This window comes from Podarcis cretensis (assembly GCF_951804945.1).
Source record: "Podarcis cretensis genome assembly, chromosome: 5".
NCBI lineage: Eukaryota > Metazoa > Chordata > Lepidosauria > Squamata > Lacertidae > Podarcis > Podarcis cretensis.
Window position 1 is genome coordinate 53,942,282 of NC_137174.1, and position 19,705 is coordinate 53,961,986.

A 19,705-nucleotide genomic window follows, 5' to 3' on the forward strand; every position below is an offset into this window, starting at 1 on the left:
ATTTTGCTACGACCAATTAAATGTAAGAGTCCTCACTGAATAGCACAATACATTTACTTTAGCTCTGCAGTATCTAATAAAAAGTATTTGAATAAAAAAAAGTAGTGTATACATTTCAGATATAGTCCAAACCATAAAATCCCACTGTAAGTGCCCACTTCGCACCAACTCACACATCATCACCTTCCCCTGGACCACTATTCTGCCTCTGAAGGACACAGCCTACCAAACACAGTTTCCCAATTAGCCCATATACAAGCAACTTTGTATGTGTTGTCTTCAGTTTATGTTCACTAGGAGCTCTTCTAAGCTGTATACAGCCTTTAAAAATGCTTCTCCTAGCATGCTGAGTCCTCTGAATTACAGGTTTGGAGCAGGATGAGTCTGCTACAGAATTATTCCATGGTAGGTTTAAGCCACTAGTTGTTTTATTTGGAACTTGCAATGAGGAGCACATAGCAAAGTCACCCTTTTAGAAATTTATTTGGAGCCATGAAAGCCAGAACCTTACAACTAATAGTTGGTTTGAATAATATAGAAACTGGAGGAAGCAGAACATATGCCTTTCAATTATCATTCAGGCATAAATCCTACACCAATCTTCCGTACAGGATTAACTTGTATTACTAGCTTTAGACGTTTTCATACTGAAGTTAAAAGTGGTGCAGACACACCTACACCTATCCTTTAGCTCAGGACAGAAGTTTCATTTTCAAATTGTCTACATAGAGATGCTACCTTAATATTGCAATTCTAAACATATTTACACAAAAGCCAGTAGCATGGAGTCACACTGTCCATTTAGGATGCAATCTGATGAATATGGGTTTATTGCCTAAATGGATTGTCCATTGCTTTCTTGTAGACTGGCCCTGTTTCCTTGGCACACAGACTTATGAGCAGACATGGGTTATAAAAAGCAAAACTAGCTCTATTCTGGGTTGTTATAGTTTCTGGACAAATTACAATCTCCTTTGGACTCGTGAAGAAGTTTGACAGTTTTAACTACAATTATGAGATGCACTGAACTCACAAACAAGTGTACGCTAAGCTGGTGTTCTAAAACATTATTTTAATGATATGTAAAATACAGTTTACCTTTTCCAACAAACCAAATCACATGGAGGCATTTGAGGCAGCTTTTAAGTACAGAATTCAAAATAAGAGCGGAATGCCGATCTGCATGTAAATGTCCCAATAGTTTGTATCTGGGCAGTGACTTCCCTTTTCTTCCCTGTGTCTAAGCAGCAATCAAATGCCATGTAGCTGGGAAGCTACTTTTGTGCAGTGTTAATGAAGCATAGAATTAAAAAAAAAGGAGGGGGGGTTGAGAGCCAAACTCCGCATAAAGGGCTGTTTGTTCACACATGAAAACTGTGCAAACAAATACTGTACAAACCACCCATCGATGATTTTCATGAAATGTTACACAGTCCTGAGTTATTCTTTCTCGCTATTATGTAGTCCAAGAGTTTCTCTCCCATGTTCATTATTTTAAAAATGAAGACATAACAATACAAGTCTCTGCAAATGAGGAAACACTGTTTTGTCTCTCCCCCCAACCCCAACCCCCCTAAAATATACTCACAGGACTCTGCAGTATCTGGGTGACTCTTTTCCTTTGTTCCATCATGTTGAAGTCTTGCCTGAGGTCAGGAGACATGTTTCTTTCGCGGATGTAGTCAGGGTCATTTTCATTGATGCGGTCAAAATATCTCTCTTTGTGAGGCATGCTGGGGGGTGGAGGGGTTGTGATTACCCCCTGGCTGGTCTCGGCACTCATGCTTCAATCTGGATTATTCTCTTCACCTGGAACAATAAGAAGCCAGGAGAGATTTAATGGCATTTAAGAACAAGCCATCAAATTGACCTTATAAGCATGGACAATTACAGAGAAGACATGGATTTAGAATCCTGTGACATGACAAAGAGCAATCAAGGGTGGGGAAGGGTTGTACAATATGAACATTTTCATGCCTTTTAAAAGGATTATTAGCTTCTGAGTTTTTATTTTTATTTATTTAATGTGATTTCTTTAGGACATCAATCACTTAAAAGTCAACATCCATATAATCACGTACGATTAATCAAGATTTAAGATTCAGATGAACTTTTTTTCCCAGCCTTTTATATGTTATACTTATTGTCATTGCTTTATTGTTGGTTTTAATTGTATCTTGGGATTTCTGTAAATCTAATATTCATTTTAATCAAACCACTTGGAGGGCATGCCAGATGAAAAATGCTCAAAAAATGAAACAACAATTTAGGACAATCCATTCACTTTCTACTTGCAGTATGGTCGGAATATAAAAGACTTAGGCATACCAAATGTTGATTATTCGGGTCATGAACTTTTTTGGCTGTTTGAAATACCTACTGCAAATTAGCAATCACTGAGAAGGGCCACCTCAGTCAATCTTGTCCTAAGTATCTTTCACATCTGTTTGGTTCTCAATCTAAAATCTGCATTTCATTGACAATTAGCTTTCTCCCCTCTGGCCTGGCACAAAATTCCCCACAAAATTCCCATAAGTTCTTTATGTATTGCAAAAAAACTCTGTAAGGAAGATCTTTGTGCTAGGTAAGCTCAGCACAAACTGAAAAAAGATCCTTGTAATTCTTCAATCACTCTGAATTTAACCACAGAATTTAGGGGAAGACTAGGGGATTGCCTAGTGAGGAAGCAGTGAGGAAGAGTCATACTACTTTTGCCTCTCTATAAAGCAGTGTTTCTCAAACTTGGGACCCCAGCTGTTGTTGAGACTACCAATTCCTATCATCCCTAGATAGCAGGACCAGAGGTCAGAAATAATGGGAGCTGTTGTCCAACAACAGCTAGAGACCCAAGTTTGAGAAACACTGCTCTAAAGCCTAGTGCTAAGTGAAAGACCAACTCCACCACATCACTGTGTTTTTGAGGAGTGGGAAGGAGGGGACTGGTCAGTTGCAATCACAATTAACAGTTGGCTAGTAAATCAAGGCAACATTGGGGAACCATCAATGTACCATATTTTTCTGTCTATAAGATGCCCCCATGTATAAGATGCCCCCCTTTTTTTTGGACTCCGATTTAAGAAAATGGGGGGAGATACTATCCGTGTATAAGATGAGCCCAGATGTTGAACATTCTTTTAGAGTAAAAAAACCATAGTCTTATACACGGAAAAGCACAGTAATATGTAATTTCTAATTGTCATGTTGCAAGGTACACACTTGTATAAGAATCATCACTTCTGAGTCAGATGTTGGCTTGGGTTGGTAACACTTTAATTGCTTCCAGTAGATCTCAACAGACCACCAGGTGGTGCCTACCATATTTTTCGCTCTATAAGACGCACCAGACCACAAGACGCACCTAGTTTTTGGAGGAGGAAAACAAGAAAAAAAATATTCTGAATCTCAGAAGCCAGAACAGCAAGAGGGATCGCTGCACAGTGCAAGCAGCAATCCCTCTTGCTGTTCTGGCTTCTGGGATAGCTGCGCAGCGTGCATTCACTCCATAAGACGCACACACATTTCCTCTTACTTTTTAGGAGGGAAAAAGTGAGTCTTATAGAGCAAAAAATACGGTAAGTCCTGAAGAGGTCTTAAACTGAAAACAGTTCAGAGGGCCACATGATTAGTTTCCCTGGACTGTAAATAGGTTTCTTAGAACACCTTCATAGGGCAGTTTCCTCCCCAGCTATGTATTTGTGACACAGATATTAAATATGCCCCCCATGATAAAACTAAAATATAGCTTGAATTTTAAATAACCTATTGAGAAAGTGAGACATGATATTATCAATATTGTTAAAGAACATTGCTCTGAACAGGAAAATGCGTTTCAAAATTCTTTTAAGTCTTGTTCACATATTTTTTATTTTCAGTTTGTGGCTGAATACCACACTGGATAACAGTTCATAATAGCCACCTTGCAGTTTGTACACAAACAAGATCAAAGTGATTTTCTATACAAGAACCTGCCTGTAAAGTATCGTTGCACTCTATGCACTGCATAGAGGAATTGAAAAAGCGACCACTTTCCAGTGACCCAATACCATTTCTAACGTAGCCGGATAATACACAGAGCTATCTCCCCTTCCATTGCTGAAAACGGGAAAACTCTGTTTGTATGTGTGGGACTGTCTTACTGGATTGCAGCCAATCTACGGTGGCATAAACTCCCTTGTAAACAAGAGGGTGGACACAGAGGCTTGAATACTAATACTTAACTGCTTTTTCTGTTACATAAATAGGCAGTTTTTACATGGTGGTCTTGTCTTCAGGGTTAATACTTTGCCCTCCTGCAGCTGGCTGACCTACAAACATCAATAAATGAATAAACAAATAACTTCAGGGGCTCCCCAACCTGGTAGGAAGTAGAAAACAACCTGGACAGATTTGGATCCATAACCCTTACAACCTGCCTGCTTCTGGTTATTTGACTCCCAATATGGGCAAGTTTCTTTAGAGTACCATATGCCACAGCATATTAGTGGAATGGGAGAAATTAAATATCCCTTAAAGTCCAAAGCATCCAGAAAAACCAGCCTGTGTTTCTGCATGGAGGGGAATGGGTTTACCTCTATCTACCCTACCCCAAGCTCTGAACTGAAGTGAAATAATTTTTAAAATGCTTGCTGTTTTGAACACAGTGGCAAGGTAAGTTTTCATCCTTAACAGCATAGCAGTAAAGAACAATATTTTGTGAACAAGAATGATGCTCTCCTTTTGACAGTGTATATTCCTTTTACTCCCACCCGCCATTTGTGCTTCTTGCTTTGGAATGCAACCTGATTATGATGAAAGTCACTGGTTACTAAAAGCTCCAGTGAAGTTCAGGGACCGGACAAATTGCACAGCATTGAAAAGGGGAGGGGGAATTGGAGGCAGTTAATACAATACGCATACTATCTGCAAAAGCATGATTGGATGCCAAATCATAGCAGGAAGAGATGTTCCACTAATTCTACATTTATATTTTGGATTTGTTACAAATTGATGCTGCTTGAGAAACTAAGGCTACTAGAAACTATAATCTGGAATTTTAAAAGCATGCTTTTCATAATTGAAGAATTACGTTCCTTAACCTTTTAGAATATAGTATTTTAGAACTTACATTCACAATAGTCAACCAAGACTATTGGAATGTTGCCATTTCTTAAACCCCAGACTCACAGCTCACAGCCTTATTAGTTGTAACTTCATTGCAGAAGAACAACAAAGGTGCTTGTGGCAGCAGGGGACATAAAATTGTGCAAAAAAGAGAGTATCTAACAAAATCAGAGCTGATGCAATATTAATTCTTTTACAGCAGCACATAAACTGAACATTGTCGGTGATAGGTCCTCCCCACCCCCCCTTACATTTTTTCCTTCACCAACTTCGCTCCAGGGTAAAAGATTCCCTTTAAGCTTTGGTGCCTGCTGAGCAAACAAAAGCAGGCAAACATTTCCAACAATCGGGACTGCAGCACATACTGTTACAAAACAGCCATTAATCAGGTGACAAGCTTTCAGGAACTCTGTTCCAGCATCAACCATCAAGTACTTTGCTCTCTTCCCAACTACTTCATGAAACTGTTCACAGAGACAGGTTAAGCAAAGAAGGGATGTGTCAGCAGGCATGTTTTGTTCTCTGGTAACCTCCTGTTTCCCTCATCTCCAGCTGGCACCCAAATAATAGAGATTCTTGATTTCCTGCATAATGGAACTTGAGTCTTACTATTTATATATTAGCTTCAGCCAACTAATCCCAACAAGAATCAATCGCCTTCCTAGCTCTACTACTACAAAGGTGTTCCATGTTAGCTGCTCTGCAAACACATACAGAACTACTTCATAAATCCTGAAAGCACTTGTTGCCTGATAAAAATAAAGTGGCTATTCAATTCCCTTCAAGTACACTCTACATAGTAGATGGAGGTTTATAAATAAGTCCTTTAAGATGCTATAGAAATGCTGCTGTCCTAAGCACGGTTACTAGGAAGCAGCTCCTTCACTGGAACTTACTACTTATCAAACATGCATATGTAATAGCAAACAAAAATAGTTTATTCTTTTTTACACATGAAAAAGCATGATAGCACACACTGACTTCATACTTTTCACTTAATTAGATTACCTGTGCTAGAAGAGAGATTGGGTAGTGAGACCTTATTGATTCTCCTGGCCCTCTCAAACAGCCATTGCTACCATAGATCTGACTATCCTGGACTGGCTAGATTAACTGAAGCATGGTGATATTATGAGTCTGCTCCTCGTTGTATGGCTAGTCCCAAAGGGGAAGTTAGTGTGCCAACCTACAGCACTTCTATTATGGGTTCCATCTTGCACACAATATTATTTTATTATTTATTTATTAAATTCATATCCTTGCCTCCCTCCCAAAGGAGTCATGGGCAGCAAAGACATCAGTATTTTTAACTGTAAATTTTTAAACTGCATTAAGCTGCATTTTAAATAGTTGTAACCTATCCTAGGACCTTAAGGTGAAGGGCAGGTAACAAACTGAAATAATAATGATGATGATGATGATAATAATAATAACAACAACAACAACAACAACAACAACAACAATAGGCAGTTCATAACAAAGGTATGTATGGTCATGTAACAAAGCTACCCTTTCATTCCCCCAACTGAATTATTTCAGAGTTGACACTATTATTGTGCTTGATCCTCTAGCTGGCGTTTTTGGTTATTTGTTCATTTGCATTCTCCTAGAAAAAAACAAACAGATTGAGCAAAATAACAGGAATCCATTTATATATTATTTTACCATTTATTTAAAGAACTTGTAAACCAGTCACAATTCAAAAATATTGTAAAGGTAAAGGTAAAGGTACCCCTGCCCGTACGGGCCAGTCTTGACAGACTCTGGGGTTGTGCGCCCATCTCACTTAAGAGGCCAGGGGTCAACGCTGTCCGGAGACACTTCCGGGTCACGTGGCCAGCGTGACATCGCTGCTCTGGCGAGTCAGAGCCACACACGGAAACGCCGTTTACCTTCCCGCTGGTAAGCGGTCCCTATTTATCTACTTGCACCTGGAGGTGCTTTCGAACTGCTAGGTTGGCAGGCGCTGGGACCAAGCAGCGGGAGCGCACCCCGCCGCAGGGATTCGAACCGCCGACCTTTCGATCGGCAAGTCCTAGGCGCTGAGGCTTTAACCCACAGCGCCACCTGCGTCGTGATGCACAAAAAAAGAAATAAATATCATTATAATACAAAATTTGAACACTATGAATACATTAAAGCCATCTGTAAAAATAGATGGAACCATATGGGACTGAAGTAAACACTACCTCTTTTTCTGCTGATCTGAACAAAAAAATGGCTTTTAAAAAATGGCTTTTCAGACATAATTTCACCCCTTTTTAACACCCCTAACAAGGCTAGCACAGACATCCTGGGTGAGAAAATCATGAGGGCAGTGCTATAGATCAGCAAAGAGCTCAAACTTATTTTACAAACAACAACATGGCTATCAATTCTGTGATGTGAGAGGAATATGAGGCATCTGAAGGTCCAAGAATGCTTATTTTGAGGGGGGGGGGGACTGGTTTGAAAAGCTTTTCACAGATGACAGCATTTTTCTGTGCTTGGTCTGAAAGATTTTGCTGCAGTCTTGGCAGTCTAGGTACTGCTGCACTGAAACTGGCAATTTCAATTTTGGTTTTCATGACCTAGCTTATCTTCACTATACTTAATTCAGCTTGGACAAAAGCAAACATCAGCTGAAAAGAAAAAGAAAAAAATGGACTGGGTCACCCCCTCCTTAGCAAGTGGGTAAAACCCCATGGTGATTCTGAATGTTACCAACTTGCTGCGTACCATATTTGATAACATTTAGAACTTAAAACTGAAATATTCACATTGTTGTAGTACTTGACAGATATTTTAAAAAATACCAGTTTCTAATCTGACAGCATTGTGAAATTTCTCATCATTACAAAGCAACATAACTGGCCAGGGATATTCTTTATTTACTATAAGCTGGCAGTTGTGTGTAATTTATTGTATTCACTGTGGATCAACTTGTAGTCATGGAACTATTTTCTTTACTTTTTATGAGCTGTAAACTGTTTCTATGGTTCCACTGAGATAACCATGACACGTAAAAGAAACAATTGTACAATACATTTGGTTTTAATCATACGGAGTGTTCTTAAGTGCCAAGAGTTTGTAAGTTTGTAAATATTTCCTCTCTTGCAGCACCTCCTAGGCTCCCAACTTCTTTTGCACAACCAAGATTTGTTCTTTTGGTTTGCTCCAAAGTTTCCTTATGCAGCAGGAGAAAAAGTTTCCATTTGTTGTTGAGATACAAAAATGATATACTACTGCAAATACTAGGTGAAGGGAGTTAATCAGGAATTTCTTTTTTCTTTTGCACATACACCTCTCTTTCTACTGGGAATAACTCTGAAGATCACGATTTCTCTGATTACTTTTAGCAGTATGGAATCACACACTGTATTCATATCATATCATAAGTCATTCTTGATTTATGGCAGTTTTGCCTATCCTTAAAAATGTCAAGAGGAGAAACAGCTGCCTCTTTGCTCTGGGTGTAGGTTCAAAAGTTGGGAAGGCGAGCAACTCAAGTGACAGACATGCAGCAACTGGTAGATTTTACAAATGTTTACATGAACAACTGATCTTGCACCACACTGCTGTAGTATGTGCCCAACCCTTTTCCTAGTGCAAGCCATCGCAGCTCCTCCTCTTTGTCCACATTCTATCAAGGCTAACCTTTAATTCTTACAAGTCAACAATGCTATTATCAAGAAGTCAAAAGGTTATCAAGTTGTCTGAAATTGTGCCAACTGGTGAGCACTTCCCATTATCAGTCTATTCCATCTTGAAGGTCAGCCATATGCTCTAGTGAGAAAAATGGAACTGATAATCAGCAGCAGAGACAGAAGTTCACAAAGTTTTAGACAGGACCTTGATAAGAACTAGCCAAAAACATTAAAGCCCAGCATGAAGGAACTGCCTTATATTATTCTAAAATTAGCATTAGGCAAAACCTTTATTAGGTCAACAAAAGTGTGACAAAATAGTGTGCAAGATTTCAAATTCTCCAGAACTCTGTAGAAGATCACAAGACGACCCCTGCTGGGTCATATCAAAGGCATCCTGCTCTTTGATAGATAACCAGATAGATAACCAGATAGATGGCTAACCAGATATCTATGGGAAGACAGCAAGGAGGACCTGAATGCACCAGCAATCTCCTCACTTCTGATTCCCCTACTGCTTCTGACAGTGAAGGGAGAACATAGCCATGGTGGCTAGTAGCAACTGATAGACATAGCCTCCATGAATCTGTCTAATGCTTTTTAAAAAACCATCCATTTTGGAAGCCATCATGACATCTTGTGGGAGTGAATTCCTTAGTTTAACTACGCAACTGTGTGAAGTACTCTATCCTGAATCTTCCAAAATGCAGTTTTGTTGGATAGCCCAAATTGTTGGCTCTTGCGTTACAGAAGAGGAAGAAAAGCTGCTATTTATTTTCCCCACACCATGAATAATTCTATAAACCTCTATCTAGCCTCCCACTGCTTACTCCCTTTTCTCCAAACTAAAAAGCTCCCAATGTTTTAACCTTTCCTCATATGGGAATTGCTCCAACCCCTTAATCATTTTTGTTGCCCTTTTCTGAATTTTTTTCTAGCTCTGGAATATTCTTTTTGAAGTGAGCTTACCAGAACACTACACAATGTTGAAAGTGTGGTTGCATCATAGATGTGTATAGTGGTATTATGAAACTGGCAGTTTTATTTTGACTCTTTCCGAATGATTCAAAACATGGAATCAACCTTTTTCACAGCTGCTTCACAATGGGTTGGCAGTTTCATTAAACTATTTACTAATACTGCAGGGTCTCGTTCCTGGTCAGTCACTGGCAGTTCAGAATTCATTAGCATATATGTGAAATCAGGATTTCTTGCTACAATATGCAAGCACTGTAAATTTCACATTAATAGGGTCTTCCTTAAGCCTTTGTGGCACCCAACTGCTGGCATTATGTCATTTCCCTTTCCATTGCTCAGCTGAGAGAGAGAAATGTGATCATCATCTTTGAGTCTTGGGCAGCTGTCAAACAGCTACTTTTTACCCTTCCCCAAAGAAAGCAACATCCATTCTCCTTTGTAGCTTTTAGTTATTTAACCCTTTTCTTCCACTCCTCCACTTGGCATCCACTCTTTTTTTTACTTCCCCCTCCTTCAAAACTATCAGTCAATACTGTGAATTTATCCTTTGATTCTAGGAAGCATAATGTATATTGCAGGCACCGCCAGCTATGCTGTTAAGTAGTAGCAAGAGAAGGTGTGCATGTGTGCTTGCCAAGCAGGTGTGCTGCAATATCTGCAAGTCTGACTTATATCAGGACATCAGCTTCAGGAAAAGTGCCAGCAAGAAGAGCTAAGTGCAGCTTCTATTTCCAGCTGCTCTTGCCTAGCAACTCCGCTACTTTTTGGGTAGGGTGATAAAACAAACCACACTTAAACCATAGTTAAAGAAATGCCTGCCTATGCATATAACACCAAGCCACACGTAAGATCAGGAAGCCAACAACAGACCTAGTTCCACAAACAAACCATAAGGCATAAGGTTTATTTAAACTGTGGTTTATTTGTTGCAAGGCAGTAACAACAAAATTTCTAAGAAAAATAAAATTTCTTTTGAGGACAATGAAGTAATGTAAAGCCTAGAATTGGCTTGTGCTCTTTGTAATTTGCTTGGAATGACCACAAAATTGAATAACTGTTGAAGGACTTTTTTACTGAAAGATGTTTACTGGTCTAATTTTGATGCTCAAACTTGAGGAGAGCAATTACACTGTATAAGTGATCTTCATTAATTTAAACTGCATGATTTCAAAGCATACTGATCTTGTTTACAATTCAAAGTTGATTTCCAGATAAATGTAGGAGGATGACTACTAGCTTCACTGACAATAAATGTCCATGAAGTGATGGAAATAAGAGATTTAAATGTTAATGAGAGTAAATATGAGTTAAGTCACTAAACTGGTTAACATCTGTATACATGGAGCCAGGAAACTGCTCATATCTCACTTGGCAAACATAAATTGTCTGAGAGATCACTACATCTTAATTTATTCATCTAATATTTCATTGGATGCAATACATAAAAAGTCTGTCTCCTAGACTGAAGAAGGGGTAAAGACTATTTCGTAGTGAATGCCTCTAGAAGCCTTTAGAAGCCTTTTGTTTTAAGCCAGTTTCCAATTGTACAATCAGGTTTTTTTTAAGAGAGAGAAGATAGACAAAACCCCTTTATATTTGTTGAAATGAAAAAAAGGAAGTGCTTGTCCAGGACTCTTAAAGACAATTAGGATTAAACGTTACACAGAGACAATTTTCATGGGGTAGGGATGTTATCACCTCACCAACTGATTAAAGTGATCAAGAACAAATAGAGTGGATCCAGAAACCATAGCAGTGTTACCATATTCTGCAGAACAGTCCAGACGATAACTGTTTACTTTTTTAGCTGCAGCATGCAACATTTCAGCCTTGGATTAGGCTGCAACTGTGGTAAAGTTCAAAAGGTACACACCCCACCAACTTTGAAGACCCACCCAGAGGGTTTATGGGTTCCTGGTGAAGGTGTGATTTTGGATGCCCTGCTGCTGCTCTCAACAATGCACGTGTGTACAAAACTGAGGGTTACATGTGAAAATTACTGTATGCGCAGGCAATGAATTCTTGCTTGTAGCTCCTCCTTGCCCTGGGATCAGGTAAAATGATAGATGTGCTTCATTTTTTCTTACATGGGGAAAGGGAACAGAGATGTCGTTGCACTTTCCTGGAGTGCCTCCACTAAATTCCCTTTCTGTCAGAGCTTCTTTTTGCTTCTTCTGGTTGTGGCCTCCTGCAGGCAATGATGTCATTGTCCTGTGGCATGGGTGGCTCTCAAATGATTCTCATGCCATGGCAGGCCAATATTCTTTATGTTCAGCACACATACAGAGTAGTTCCTGTTGCAAGCACTCCTCCCTGAGCTGTATCACTCCCCAATCAGCTACAAGCAGTAGTCACTCTGTTGGGAGTGGCATAACTAGTCTTAAAGGGGCAGTATTAACCTATACTGTGGTCTCCAAGGCTAGAACTTCTTCTATAGCAGGGGTCAGCAAACTTTTTCAGCAGGGGGCCAGTCCACTGTTCCTCAGACCTCCTGGGGGGGCAGGCTATATGGGGGAGGGGGAATGAATTCCTATGCCCCACAAATAACCCAGAGATGCATTTTAAATAAAAGGATACATTCTACTCATGTAAAAACACGCTGATTCCCGGACTGTACGTGGGCCGGATTTATAAGGCAATTGGGCTGGATCCGACCTCCAGGCCTTAGTTTGCCTAACCATGTTCGACAGTCTTCTTCCCTTGCTTTTTTTTTTTATTAAAAAAACCACTTTGAAAGTTACCATTGCCACCACATAATAGAGCTGTAGTAATCATGTGACCAAGCCTAGCAGCTACCATATAACTTTTTGTTGTATTTTAGCTGTTTCAGTTTTGCTGCAGAACATTCAACATCCTGGCAGCTCTGTATCAGTGGAAGCACAGAAAACTTGTAGTCCGGTAGATTTACAGTTGCCTTCACAAAACAACTCTTCAGTATTTTTTTCATAGTTGCCGCTTTCCTTGGCATCCTGTTGCTTTCACACATGCCTCTGTTGGCCTCCAACTTTCTGCACTCTTCCTTTCCTAGGCTGTGCTTATCTTCTATTTGCTGCTTTGTGCACACCTCACCTTGTTCTCTCTCATCTTCACATCCATGACATTCCGTTCCAATTGCATGCCGCCTATCAAATCCTTTCCCCCCGTTCCCAGCCCTGCATTCCCATTTCCTCTCAAGCCTTCTGTGATATAATAATAACCACTCAATCACTGAAAATGGGGAATAAATTAAAAGGCTCAGGTACCGCGAGTGAACAAAATATATCTGTCTAGACTAATCATGAAACAGCTTTGAACTTTTTAAAGTATCTCCAGGTATGCATGGGTTTAACTTTTTTCAGAAAATCAATTTATTGCATTGCTGATAGCTGAAGAGAAACAATATTTTAAGCCTGTGATAACAGTTTGAAATGCATGCAAAAGATTACAGAAGTTGCTGCACGTAAGATCCACAAAGTATCACTTAACTTGTCACTTTCAGGATCATCATAAACATATTGTTTGCCATCTGAAGTTGCTCAACAGGAACTTTTATCTTGGCGTGATAATAGTGGCATGGACTTAAGGCTCATGAAAGGAAGGTGTGGGAAGTTACTAAAATGATTATCTACTCAGCTGAAAAATATTCGTGTTTTTCTTGCATTACAGTTTATCCACCCAGGCATACCAATGGTGAGCTTAGCTATGAGTTGAGAAAAATCCTGTGTTATGTAGAATCAGAAGTACAAACTTTGCAACACTGAGAGAACAGAGAACTTTCGCCATTATGAAATCATGCCTTCTGCCTGTTCACATTAGTTTACAAAGCTGCTATGGAAACTGGTTGCAAACATATGAGTTTTCTAGCTATGTTAGATTCTGAACAGAAATTCTTTTGTGAGAACCCATGAGGATCAACAGCCAGTGCCAGCCACGTAATGAAATTCTAATTACTTCCATCGTGTCCAACACAGCGAAGGCCTGCCAGTCACTCATCTTCCTCAGCAACAAAAAAGATTTTAAAGAGAAAGATTTTAAACTTGAACACTTATATGTCACTAGGTAGTCATGGCAAGCAAATTAACGCAACAGATTGATTTGAACAGCCTTTGAATTAGGTTCAGTAACAGAAGGGTATTCAAAGGGTCACTTTGCACAATACATGTTTTTCATCTATGCAAGCGGTCCTGAGCAAACTGGTGTGAATAATAATAATAATAATAATAATAATAATAATAATAATAATAATTTATTTATACCCCGCCCATCTGGCATACAAACAAATATCCCAGTGACTCTAAGTTGGTGAAGGTATCACTTTAAGTCACTGGAATCACTACCACTGATATCCATGCCTGCACAGTGCACAGTCAAAATTCCTGCAGAATGAGACTTGCGTGGTGTAACCTAGAGCTTATTGACAATTATGCATACTACTCAGACATATGTCTAGGTATGATTCACATATACATGTACAGTGGTATCTCTTGTTACGAACTTATTCGTTCCGCAGGTCCGTTCTTAACCTGAAACTGTTCTTAGCTAGAGGCGTGCTTTCGCTAATGGGGCCCCTTGCTGCCGCTGCGCCGCCGGCACACGATTTCCGTTCTCATCCTGGGGCAAAGTTCTCAACTCGGGGTAACTCTTCCAGGTTAGCGGAGTTTGTAACCTGAAGCGTTTGTAACCTGAGGCGTTTGTAACTTGAGGTGCCACTGTACATCGCATTAGTTAACACCACTATATTATTGAAAAATTAATGTCTAGAAGCAGTATTTGGGGAAATACTCCAGTGGAAAGTATTACACTGTTGTTAACATCAGATATTATGATAAAACATGAAACATGAAAGTTATCTGTAATTCATACATACAAGTCATTAAGTAAGGATGTATGAAGCATGTATGAAGCAAAGTTTAACAGAAAAAGACAGACACAAGTCCCTTTCAAAATCTAAAATCTGAGGCAGAGTTGGGAACTGGTAGCCTGAACCTGGCCCACAAAACATTTTGGATGAGGTCACCCATCTCTCCTTTGCCCAAGCCCAAGTGCAAAAGTGCTCTCTTCTGCAACCACAACTTCAAGCAGTAGCTGAAGAAGGTGGGCAGAGTTTTGCTTCTCTCACCTTTCTTGTTGCATGAAAAGTGTATGCGTAAATGTAGAGTGTGTGTGCATGCTGTGCACATGTACTGTTTGCATGTACAGTGTGTGCTGAAAGAGAGTGTGGTGTGGCCCCACCTATTGTCTATGCTGGCTATGCCCACTTTTGTTTTGACCACACCCACCATTGGCACATGGCCCTGGAAGGTTGGCCACAAAAAAAATGGCCCTCTGCCTAAAGAAAGGTTTCCCAGACATGGTCCAAGGTAAGACTAGGTTAAGGAGAAAGGACTAACTTGACACCAGGGTTTATCTTTTTTAAAAATTATAATATGTACAAAATGGTGGCAATCATGTAATGTTAGGAGGCAGATTATATGTTTTGAACGTTCATTCTGAATGGTTTAATTGCTAGAGTTTAACTATGACAAATGTATATTGCAGTAAAATACAATTTTAATACTGTACTTTGAAATTGGCAGACATTATATCCTTAAGGAATAGTAGATATTACCCAAAACACCACCTCAGAATTACATTTTTAGGTTCTTCAATAAGCATTTAGAGTGCCAGGTTTTCAAGTGAAGTGATTTTAGCATTCTGAATACGAAATACCTTTAAAACTAGTACATTTATTTTTGTCTCTTTTACTACAGGAAACAGTGGCAGGAAGCTCTGCAGGTTAAGTATAGCACTATGCTTTTGGCTAAAAAAAATTTAGAAAATAGCCAGACCCTAAGTTCAATACAACTGCCAATTACTTAACCCATTCTAAAAACCAGCCAATACTTTCTTTTAGGACAGTACTGTGAACAAAATAAATATTGGCTTAGTTATGACACTTGTTATTTTAAAGCTTTAATAGCCTATTGTTCACTCATGGTTGCCTCAACAAGATAAAACACTGAAAACAGCATTTCCTGACAGGAAGTGAATTCCCACTGTGTATCACAGGATTTCAGCCAAGCTCTCAGTTCTAGAAAAGGAATGGGACTCCCAAGTCCAAACCACTGACAATTGACACAATTTCTCTCTTTCTCCTCCACCTTCCTTTTAAAAAGGTGATTTATTTTATTTTATTTTTTGCCACTATCTTGCAATGAGATCCCATTTCATCACAATAATGCTCTTAACAAGCACACAATGACACTGAATGCAACTTTACCCTCTCCACCAATTGCCCAGAAATTGATCAGCAGTCTGGAAGAAGGCTGGAGGTGTTTGGCCACTGTATTTCTAAGGTGCCTGGCTGTGCAAAAGTCAGAAGAGCAAACTCCCTATGATAGAAGGAGATGGGCAGCTTCCTTTGTTACAGGGGACCCAAAGCACCTGGAATGTTGCAGCTGAAAGGGCAAGCTTCCTTGTGTCTTCCTTTCTCACACGAATATGAGCCTTCAGAGAAAGGGATGCACAGGTTCTCTCTTACAATAAATGTGGGGCAGGTGACCATGATTTTTCTGCTACAAAAGATAGTCAAAAACTGTGGACACATGAAAAAGTTCTGATAGCCTATATATCCCAGGATTCCAAAATAGCTTGGCTGCTTGCAAATAATTTGCAGTCACCTGGTACAATTAGTCAACTGAGTATTTCACCACATACCAGGATCATAGCTGATAAAAACTATGCAGAAGCCCTTCATTCTGGGCACCTCTCTTTGGCAATCATACTTAATCAAATACCTCAATACATGTAATCCAATTGGTTTTTGATTTGTTTTCTTAAATACTATCCTATCCTTAACATTAAGTGAATTTCTGCTTCTACAACAATGAACATTTGCTGGCAGGATGGCAGGTTAAAGTTCATTTCTCATTCTGTTTCCTGGACATCACAGAGAATTGTATGTCATGTCAATATATGTCATTTTCAGTATTCAATGAAGCAAGGAATAGGATTATAGGACTAAAATGTAGAAAGAGCACAAGAAAACATGCAAATTTTCAGCATCAATTGTCAATGCTTTGTTTTATATCAAAACTGAGATGCAGGTACTTTCAGATATCAAAATTTAAAAATGTGTGTTAGAAACAAGGTAGATTTAATAAAATTTGCCAAAATGTAAGTGAAGATGAACAGAAAAGATCCTAAAGATTTTGAGCATATGTTGCTTTTATAAGGTTGAAAAGATACTTAGGCTGCAATCCAATCCTTCTGATCTGAAAGTAAGCTCTACTGAACTCAGTGGGACTTATTTTTGGGTAGGCATGCATATGATTGTACTGCTAGAGTCATCCAGCTCTGGCAATATCAGAGACTTAGCTCACCACTTTTTCATCTTTGGATAAAGGACCATGTTAACAATTACAGGGTCATAATCTTCAATATTTGAAGCTCACAATTCTCTATAGAAGCACAGTGTATCTATCCTAAAATAATTAGCAAGGAGGTACAACTGAAATGATTTCAGGATTACCTCTGAAATTTTGAACTCAGGGTTCTTCCAATTGTCCAGGAAGTATAATGATAAGATAGCATGTCACAGCCAGGCAGTTTATAACTCCAACAAAACCCATGCACAACTGCCTAACAGAATTTTCAGGCAAGATCTGAACACGATGCCTGAATCTGCTTAGAAGACAGAAGTATTCACTTTACAGATCTGGATCAATTTGTGTCTATTTCTAGTTTTAGACATGCTTCATTTTCTTCTTACTATATACCTTTAGATTTAATGATTTATCATTTGTATGCCCTTAGTATTCAGAAGAAACCATAGCGTAATTTACTGTTGAAAACACAGAACTGAAGACACAGATTTTTAACTGGAGGCAGCTATAGCGACATTGCTATTACTATATCATCCAGTGGCTAAAGCTGAAGTTGTTTCCAGGAATGTAATGTATATTAACACCATAATTGGTCATTTTATCACAGGTAGCCCATCCTAATACCCAAATATTTCATTACTGTACATAAAACTGTCATTATCTGTACAGGTGTCCACCTACCACAAATGCAGAAAATCATTAGCATGGATTACATACTAAAAGTTAAAACTTGCTCCAAGTCCAACCACATGAAACTCTTGACTAACTGCAAACACTTCAAAATTGTAAGATCTAATATCCCCTCAAGAACCCAATATGAACAATAATATAGAAGGAAAAAAACAATTTGCAAGAGAAGAGATTTGCATGGATAGAAACCCTGCCTGTAGAGGAAATAGAATAATTCACACAAATTTAAACTTACCATTCACATTGCTAAACCAAAGATGAAGGCATAGTTTTTAGCATAAGAGCATTGAAATATGCTTCAAAACAGTCTTTGGCTGTGTCTCTCCCCAATTGGTCCGTCAAATACACAGCAGCTACAGCACAAAGCATCTTTATGGGTGGAATAAAAGGCTCTTTAAATGCTCCTTTATTTTTTTTATTGAATGAACCCACTCTTACACAAAGTTCATGCCACGATGTCTCGAAGAGCAGAATTACCAGATCACAAGTTATCATCCAATTCTGGTAAATTACATACCATAAACATGCAAGTATTTATTTGCTATACAGTTAGTAAATAAATGTTTAATCAATGCTTAGCAACATTTTAACATTTCAAAGCCTTATTTACAATGTCCATGACAGTGAAGTCTCCCTAAGGTTAAATTCAGGGTGGTTTTTTTCCAAATAAAAAACTTCATTCAACATTTGTTTACTCTAGGAATTCCAAATATGTTTGAGCCATCCTTCATTACCTTCTTTCCTATCTTAAGTCACTCTGTAATTGTCTAAATTATGAACTTCATGCTCTGCCTGTACAAAACCAATGATCATAGTGACATTTATTTTGGCAAGGTGTAAACAATAAGATATCCCTTGAGCCGAGGTTAAAACCTTGTGGACTATTGTTGAACTACAATTCCCAATCAGTCCCAGCCAGCATGACCAAAATATTTTTGCTAAATGTATGAAATCTACAGCAGAAAAGCACTATATTTTCTTCCTCCAACAGACTGTAGCAGCTGCCCAACTGCCTTATAAAAAAACCCCCTAAAACAGGAAACTGAAGCTGATCACATATGGCAATGCTGAAGAAATCTTGCCCTGGAGGTGACCCTTCTTTTTCATCATGTTCTTCATAATACATGTGGTAAAGATCAAGGGTGGAGCTCTTTCTGCGGACAAAATTACTATACAAAACTGTTGAAAGCATGTACTTTGCACTGGCCAAGTCTACAAATTCTGTTATCTGAGGGTTTGGAAGGCACTGTAAATGTTTTCCTTATCATAAATTCTGATAAATATGAATACAGTTTACATAAAAGCTACAATGATATGGGCCTAGAGGGACACACACAGAAAAGAAGATTTTGAGTTTTGGATGCAAGTCTATTGCATCCTGCCAACTGATGTTTTAAAGAGACCCATTGGAACATTAGCCTATTTGCTCTCCCACCAAATAGAGGAACTCCTGGCATTTAAGAGGTGTGTGTGGGTTAAACCACAGAGCCTAGGACTTGCCGATCAGAAGGTCGGCGGTTCAAATCCTTGTGACGGGGTGAGCTCCCGTTGCTCGGTCTCTGCTCCTGCCAACCTAGCAGTTCAAAAGCACGTCAAAGTGCAAGTAGATAAATAGGTACTGCTCCTGCGGGTAGGTAAACGGCGTTTCCGTGTGCTGCTCTGGTTCGCCAGAAGCGGCTTAGTCATGCTGGCCACATGACCCAGAAGCTGTACGCCGGCTCCCTTGGCTAATAAAGCAAGATGAGCACTGCAACCCCAAAGTCGGTCACGACTGGACCTAATGGTCAGGGGTCCCTTTACCTTTACCTATTCTCACTATTGCCTTGCTTCAAATAGTGAATGAAAACAAATCTGGGCATTTGTAGCTGCCCTGGACTCACAGTATGACACATAAAAAGAGATGAAACTGTCTAATGGTATCAACAAGTTGTTCTGAGATGCCAAACCTTGATATCCTTATAATTTGCC

At 39.2% G+C, this 19,705-nt stretch overlaps 1 protein-coding gene across 8 annotated transcripts in view; it reads right to left on the reverse strand.

Moving 5' to 3' along the window:
• ADD3 (adducin 3) overlaps positions 1 to 19,705 on the reverse strand; it is a 101,610-nt gene that overhangs the window by 22,520 nt on the left and 59,385 nt on the right. For all 8 annotated transcript variants that reach the window (XM_079976086.1, XM_079976089.1, XM_079976088.1 and 5 more), the window contains one exon: positions 1,589 to 1,809. In XM_079976086.1, the coding sequence (XP_079832212.1) occupies positions 1,589 to 1,783 (195 nt within the window). In that variant the 5' untranslated portion in view covers positions 1,784 to 1,809. The remainder of the gene's footprint in view (positions 1 to 1,588; positions 1,810 to 19,705) is intronic.